The sequence below is a fragment of the Triticum aestivum genome, chromosome 6B (assembly GCF_018294505.1).
Source record: "Triticum aestivum cultivar Chinese Spring chromosome 6B, IWGSC CS RefSeq v2.1, whole genome shotgun sequence".
In the NCBI taxonomy this organism is placed as follows: Eukaryota; Viridiplantae; Streptophyta; class Magnoliopsida; order Poales; family Poaceae; genus Triticum; species Triticum aestivum.
The window spans coordinates 442,001,058-442,009,309 of NC_057810.1; the positions used below are offsets into that span (position 1 = coordinate 442,001,058).

An 8,252-nucleotide genomic window follows, 5' to 3' on the forward strand; every position below is an offset into this window, starting at 1 on the left:
ACGATAGTGTTAATTTGATAAGAGACATCATGGTATGCACCATATCCAATAGGGTGCAATTACGATGTTTGGACACACCATCACACTATGGTGTTCCAGGCGGTATTAGTTGTGAAACAATTTCCACAATGTCTTAATTGTGTGCCAAACTCGTAACTCAGATATTTATCTCTATGATCATATCATAGACATTTTATCCTCTTGTCACGACGATCTTCAACTTCACTCTGAAATTACTTGAACCTTTCAATAATTCAGATTTGTGTTTCATCAAGTAAATATACTAAGAATCTACTCAAATCATCTGTGAAGTAAGAGCGTAACGATATTCACTGCGTGCCTCAGCACTCATTGGATTGCACGCATCAAATGTATTACTTCCAACAAGTTGCTCTCTTGTTCCATCTCATTGAAAACAAGGCATTCAGTCATCTTGCCCATGTGGTATGATTTGCATGTCTCAAGTGATTCAAAAATAAGTGAGTCCAAACGATCCATCTGCATGGAGTTTCTTCATGCGTATATACCAATAGACGTGGTTCGCATGTCTCAATCTTTTAAAAAACGAGTGAGTCCAAAGATCCATCAATATGGAGCTTCTTCATGCACTTTATACCAATATGACTTAAGTGGCAGTGCCACAAGTATGTGGTACTATCATTACTATCTTATATCTTTTGGCACGAACATGTGTATCACTACGATCGAGATTCAATAAACCATTCATTTTAGGTGCAAGACCGTTGAAGGTATTATTCAAATAAATAGAGTAACCATTATTCTCCTTAAATGAATAACCGTATTGCGATAAGCATAATCCAATCATGTTTATGCTCAACGCAAACACCAAATAACAATTATTTAGGTTTAACACCAATCTCGATGGTAGAGGGAGCAGGGGATGCTTGATCACATCAACCTTGGAAACACTTCCAACACACATCGCCATCTCACCTTTAGCTAGTCTCCGTTTATTCTGTAGCTCTTTTATTTCAAGTTACTAACACTTAGCAACCGAACCGGTATCTTAATACCCTAGTGCTACTAGGAGTACTAGTAAAGTACACATTTAATACAATGTATATCCAATATACTTCTGTCAACCCTGCCAGCCTTCTCATCTACCAAGTATCTAGGGTAGTTCTGCTTCAGTGACCGTTCCCTCATTACAGAAGCACTTAGTCTCGGGTTTGGGTTCAACCCTGGGTTTCTTCACTAGAGCAGTAACTGATTTGTCGTCTCATGAAGTATCCCTTCTTGCCCTTGCCCTTCTTGAAACTAGTGGTTTTACTAACCATCAACAATTGATGCTCCTACTCGATTTCTACTTTCGCGGTGTCAAACATCGCGAATTGCTCAAGGATCATCATGTCTATCCCTGATATGTTATAGTTTATCACGAAGCTCTAATAGCTTGGTGGCAGTGACTATGGAGAACCATCACTATCTCATCTGGAAGATTAACTCCCACTCGATTCAAGTGATTGTAGTACTCAGACCATCTGAGCACATGCTCAATGATTGAGCTTTTCTCCCTTAGTTTGCAGGTTAAGAAACTTGTCGGAGGTCTCATACCTGTTGACGTGGGCACGAGCCTGAAATCCTAATTTCAGCTCTTGGAACATCTCATATGTTCTGCGACGTTTCAAAAAATGTCTTCGCTGCCTCAATTCTAAACCGTTTAACATTACGCACTGAACTATCACGTAGTCATCAAAACGTGTATGTCATATGTTTGCAACATCCACAAACGACGCTCGAGGTTTAGCACACCGAGCGGTGCATTAAGGACATAAGCCTTCTGTGCAGCAATGAGGACAATCCTCAGTATACGGACCCAGTCCGCATAATTGCTACTATAAACTTTCAACTAAAATTTTCTCTAGGAACATATCTTAAACAGTAGAACTAAAGCGCAAGCTACGCCATAATTTGCAAAGTCCTTTTGACTATGTTCATGATAATTAAGTTCATCTAATGAACTCCCACTCAGATAGACATCCCTCTAGTCATCTAAGTGATACATGATCCGAGTCAACTAGGCCGTGTCCGATCATCACGTGAGACGGACTAGTCATCATCGGTGAACATCTCCATGTTGATTGTATCTACTATACGACTCATCATCGACCTTTCGGTCTTTTGTGTTACGAGGCCATGTTTGTACATGCTAGGCTCGTCAAGTCAACCTAAGTGTTTTGCGTGTGTAAATCTGGCTTACACCCATTGTATGTGAACGTTAGAATCTATCACACCCGATCATCACGTGGTGCTTCGAAACAACGAACTTTCGCAATGGTGCACAGTTAGGGGGAACACTTTCTTGAAATTTTAATGAGGGATCATCTTATTTATGCTACCGTCGTTCTAAGCAAATAAGATGTAAACATGACAAACATCACATGCAAATCATAAAGTGACACGATATGGCCAATATCATCTTGCGCCTTTGATCTCCATCTTGAGGCACGACATGATCACCTTCGTCACCGACATGACACCATGATCTCCATCATCATGATCTCCATCATCGTGTCTTCATGAAGTTGTCTCGCCAACTATTACTTCTACTACTATGGCTAACGGTTTAGAAATAAAGTAAAGTAATTACATGGCGTTTTCAATGACACGCAGGTCATACAATAAATTAAGACAACTCCTATGGCTCCTGCCGGTTGTCATACTCATCGACATGTAAGTCGTGATTCCTATTACAAGAACATGTTCAATCTCATACATCACATATATCATTCATCACATTCTTTTGGCCATATCACATGACATAGCATACCCTGCAAAAACAAGTTAGACGTCCTCTAATTGTTGTTGCATGTTTTACGTGGTTGCTATGGGTTTCTAGCAAGAACGTTTCTTACCTACGCAAAAGCCACAACGGTGATATGCCAATTGCTATTTACCCTTCATAAGGACCCTTTTCATCGAATCCGATACGACTAAAGTGGGAGAGACTGGCACCCGCTAGCCACCTTTATGCAACAAGTGCATGTCAGTCGGTGAAACCTGTCTCACGTAAGCGTACGTGTAAGGTCGGTCCGGGCCGCTTCATCCCACAATGCCGCCGAATCAAGATAGGACTAGTAACGGTAAGCAAATTGAACAAACCAACGCCCACAACTACTTGTGTTCTACTTGTGCATAGAATCTACGCAATAGACCTAGCTCATGATGCCACTGTTGGGGAACGTAGCAAAATTCAAAATTTTCTAAGCATCACCAAGATCAATCTATGGAGTAACTAGCAACGAGAGAGAGAGGGGAGTGCATCTTCATACCCTTGAAGATCGCGATGCAGAAGCATTGCAAGAACGCGGTCGGTGGAGTCGTTCACTAAGCGATTTAGATCGCGGCCGAATCCGATCTAAGCACCGAACAACGGTGCCTCCGCGTTCAACACACGTACAACCCGGGGACGTCTCCTCCTTCTTGATCCAGCAAGGGGAGAGGAGAAGTTGAGGGAGAGCTCCGTCAGCACGACGGTGTGGTGGTGGAGCTTGCAGTTCTCCGGCACGGCTTCGCTAAGCACTACTAAGGAGGAGGAAGTGTTGGAGGAGGGAGAGGGCTGCGCCAGGGGAAGGGTGAAGCTCCCATGCGCCTCCCCACTATATATAGGGGTGGAGGGGGCTGGTTTCTTGCTCTCCAGGTCCATTGGGGCGTTGGCAAAGGTGGGAGGAAAGAAAACCCATCATTTCCTTCCCCACCGATTGTTATCCCCCTTTTTTAGGGATCTTGATCTTATCCCTTCGGGATATGATCTTATTCCTTCTAAGGGGGGATCTTGGTGCGCCTTGACCAGGGGTGTGGTGCCTTGCCCCCACTACCCACGTTCATGTGGGTCCCCCCATGCAGGTGGGCCCCACTCCGGAACCTTCTAGAACCTTCCCCGTACAATACCGAAAAATCCCGAACATTTTCTGGTGGCCAAAATAGGACTTCCCATATATAAATCTTTACCTCCGGACCATTCCGGAACTCCTCGTGACGTCCGGGATCTCATCCAGGACTCCCAACAACATTCGGTAACTGCACACTAATTCCCATAACAACTCTAGCGTCACCGAACCTTAAGTGTGTAGACCCTACGGATTCGGGAATCATGCAGACATGACCGAGACAGCTCTCTGGCCAATAACCAACAGCGGGATCTGGATACCCATGTTGGCTCCCACATGTTCCACGATGATCTCATCGGATGAACCACGATGTCAAGAATTCAAGCAATCCCGTATACAATTCCCTTTGTCAATCGGTACGTTACTTGTCCGAGATTCGATCGTCGGTATCCCAATACCTCGTTCAATCTCGTTACCGGCAAGTCACTTTACTCGTTTCGTAATGCATGATCCCATGACTAACTACTTAGTCACATTGAGCTCATTATGATGATGCATTACCGAGTGGGCCCAGAGATACCTCTCCGTCACACGGAGTGACAAATCCCAGTCTCGATTCGTGCCAACCCAACAGACACTTTCGGAGATACCCGTAATGCTCCTTTATAGCCACCCAGTTACGTTGTGACGTTTGGCACACCCAAAGCATTCCTACGGTATCCGGGAGTTGCACAATCTCATGGTCTAAGGAAATGATACTTGACATTAGAAAAGCTTTTAGCAAACAAACTACACGATCTTGTGCTATGCTTAGGATTGGGTCTTGTCCATCACATCATTCTCCTAATGATGTGATCCCGTTATCAATGACATCCAATGTCCATGGTCAGGAAACCATAACCATCTATTGATCAACGTGCTAGTCAACTAGAGGCTCACTAGGGACATGTTGTGGTCTATGTATTCACACATGTCTTACGGTTTCCAGTTAATACAATTATAGCATGAACAATAGACAATTATCATGAACAAGAAAATATAATAATAACCATTTTATTATTGCCTCTAGGGCATATTTCCAACAAAACCGTGCCTCCACGAGAAGCAAATCCGTGCTTCTTGTGAAAGGAAAAAAAGAAAACACGTTTTTTTTCGTGGTGCCTCTTGCGGAAGCAAAACCATACCTCTCACGATTCATGCCTCTCGCGAAAGAAAAAGAAAAAAAATATTTTTTTTCGTTTCTGAAAGGCATGGCCGTGCCTTTTGCGAAAGGTAAAAAAAAAACACATCCTTTTTGTTTCCAAGAGGCATGACTATGCCTCTCGCGGAAGCAAATCGACTAAACCGCGTCTCTCGCGGAAGCAAACAAAAACACATTTTTATGCGTAAAATAAAATTTATTTATTTTATCTAAAAGTTAAGAAAGATCGGCTAAAAACCGAAAAGAAAAAAACCAAAAAAACATCTAAAAAGCCAAAAACACGTGGAAAAAATCAAGGATCCAGGAGCCACGGGCACACCGCCCACGACCTAGCAGCATCCAGCAAAATCAAGGTACATGTCAGTCAAATCCTCAATATTTTGCTAAGCCAGTTCATGTACTGTTAGTTAATTACTACTCCCTCTGTACCACAATACTTGTTGCTGGGGAAACTTTTATTAGTTTTCCTCAACTACAAGTATTTCGGTACAGAGGGAGTACAATTCATGTGCTGTTAGCTGCTGTTAATTGATGTGGTATCCAATACAACTTATTTGCCGATCTATAAAAAATAAGAGTACGAATATGATCATGCAAGTAGTTCAAGCACTCCTCTTGTTGAACCTAAAGCTGTCCCAGTTAAGGATTTAGATCCCCTTCCCTTAACTACATGTGCTAAAAAGATTCAAATTTGATCTTTTTTGAGAAAAATCCAGAAAATATTCCAGTAAATATTACGTGTACCTAGTAGTAATTTGGACGACAGGATCCAGAGATAATGAGTACTCCCTCTGTTCACTTTTATAAGTCCTTGAAGACATTTTAGACAGTGTGCAAAGCAGTCTATTTTCAGTTGTCTGAAACGACTTACAAAAGTGAACGGAGGGAGTATTTTTTTTTTCAAAAGGCGTTTCGTTTTCTCGCTGCTAACTTTGAGTCCACCCTACATTTTCTTCCTGGATTCGCCACTGGCCCCAGACAATCTTGTTTAGTTCCGCCACAGTCAAGTTTGCTTTGGTCTATGAGCTCCACCTATATTTTGTCTTGTCTTGGCTGCTGCTGACCTGTACTGATCACTAAACCAAACACATTGATTACTAGAACTAATATATATAATCTTGTATCATTTGGTTTTTACTAGGGAATGTAGGAACCAGAGCCATTAGCACCAATCAGAAGAGACTCTGTGTTGAGCTGGTTCTTGCCATGCCATGGGTGGATGTTGGTAGATTCCGGGCTTTGGCAATACATGGGTGATACTAGAAGGAACTCAAGGAAGTATCTGCAATTGGTTATGGTTTCATCTTGCTGCTGTTAGCTATTATTATTTAGCAACTGTGATATTCAGCACCCAGGCTGGCTAATTTCTTGTCCTACCACCGGATGTCTCAGCTGAGTCTCTGGCGCCGCCACGGTGCTAAGAGAGCCCCGCAATTACTCCTTCCTTGTAGATTATCGTTATCATCAGTTACACACTTGAATCGAGATCTTAACAGTATTGACCTCACGAAGGAGGAAGAAGCGTCAGCAGCGCAGATCAGGAGTTCCCTTTTGAAGGCACGCAATGGAAATGTGCAGGATTTGGTTCAGTCCCTTGGGGTTGACTGTCCGGGAATTCAGCTTACAAGTAACACTGTGGACAGCTTGTTGTGTAAGTTTGGGGATGACTGGAAATCTGCTTTTGGTCTATTTCAGTGGGCACAGTTGAGTGGCAATTACAAGCACACGGCATATGCTTGTAGTCGGATGATCGACTTGCTTGGGAAGATGAGGCAGATTGACCGGATGTGGGATCTATTGTCTGACATGCACTGCAGAGGCCTTGTGACTGTCGAGACAGCTGCGAAGAGCATCAGGAGGCTGGCAGGTGCAAGGAGATGGAAGGATGCTGTCATGTTGTTCGATAAGCTGGAGGACATGGGGCTGGAGAGGAATACAGAGACTATGAACGTTCTGCTTGATGCACTTTGGAAAGAAAAGAAGGTTGAAGTAGCACGCAAGGTCTTTCTCGTGCTCAGTCCGCACATTCAGCCTGATGCATACACATTCAACATTTTCGTCCATGGCTGGTGCAGTGCACGTAGAATCGAGGAGGCAAAGTGGACAATTGAGGAAATGAAAGCCCGGGGGTTTGCGCCTTCAGTTATCACCTACACTGCTGTCCTTGAAGCTTACTGCAAGCAACACAATTTTAGGATGGTCTATGAAATTCTTGATTGGATGTGTTCTGAAGGCTGCCATCCAAACGTCATTACTTACACTATGATCATGACCTCACTGTCAAAATGCCATATGTTCGAAGAAGCTCTGAGTGTATCTCATAGAATGAAGTCCTCTGGCTGTAAGCCCGATACGTTGTTCTACAATTCCTTGATTAACGTGCTCGGTAATGCGGGCTATCTGTCTGAAGCTTCCCAGGTATTTCAAGTGGAGATGCCAATGAATGGCGTGCCCCGTAGTTTGGCTACCTATAACACCATGATATCAATCTTTTGCCAGAAAGACCGAGATGAAGATGCTCTCAATGTGCTGAAAGAAATGGAGGCGCACTCTTGTAAGCCTGATCTTCAGACATATCGGCCACTTCTCAGACTGTTTTTGAGTAGAAGAGGCCAAGCTGATTCCATTCGGAACTTGTTGAATGAGCTGATCAATAAACAAAGTCTATGTTTAGATGTGGATACATACAGTCTTCTGATCCATGGTCTTTGTAGGGTGGGTGAGACTGACTGGGCATATCAACTGTTTGAAGAGATGGTTGGTAGTGAGATAGTGCCTAGGTATAAAACATGGGAGTTGCTTTTGGATGAAGCACAAAGGAAAAACATGGAGGGTCGTGTCGAAAGAATTCGAAGTTACATGTCTTGTTTTGGTATTTCTGTTTAATTGGATGAATTATATTCCTACATGATTGATTTTCCAGTGGTCAGCTGATAGCGTTATTTGGCATTACTTTGACAACTAATGAGGCAATGCTTTAAAACATTTGTGCCCATTATACGACATACCACACACTATAATTGAGTTCCTCACTTGACAAAGCAAACATTAATCCCTGTGCATTGGTATGTCGTCACTTATCAGCATATAAAACCACAGGTTTAATCTTGATCGTTCTCCGAGTATTATAGGGTAAAAGATCAGGATCGGGCAACCGAGCTGACGCGCCATGTCGCATGTGGGGTGTCATCTACTCCCTC

General features: G+C 43.1%; 1 protein-coding gene across 1 annotated transcript; it reads left to right on the forward strand.

Annotated features, from left to right (window-relative positions):
* Positions 1–5,347: 5,347 nt before the first annotated feature.
* LOC123137388 (pentatricopeptide repeat-containing protein At3g04130, mitochondrial-like) lies at positions 5,348–7,981 on the forward strand. The gene is made up of 2 exons (XM_044557129.1): positions 5,348–5,405; positions 6,194–7,981. The coding sequence occupies exon 2, from the start codon at positions 6,436–6,438 to the stop codon at positions 7,936–7,938; it is 1,503 nt and encodes a 500-aa protein (XP_044413064.1). The 5' UTR covers positions 5,348–5,405; positions 6,194–6,435; the 3' UTR covers positions 7,939–7,981.
* The last annotated feature ends 271 nt before the right edge of the window (positions 7,982–8,252 follow it).

Excerpts from the sequence above, each read along its gene's own strand:
- LOC123137388 (XM_044557129.1), top strand. The coding sequence starts at position 6,436 with ATGTCTCAGCTGAGTCTCTGGCGCCGCCACGGTGCTAAGAGAGCCCCG.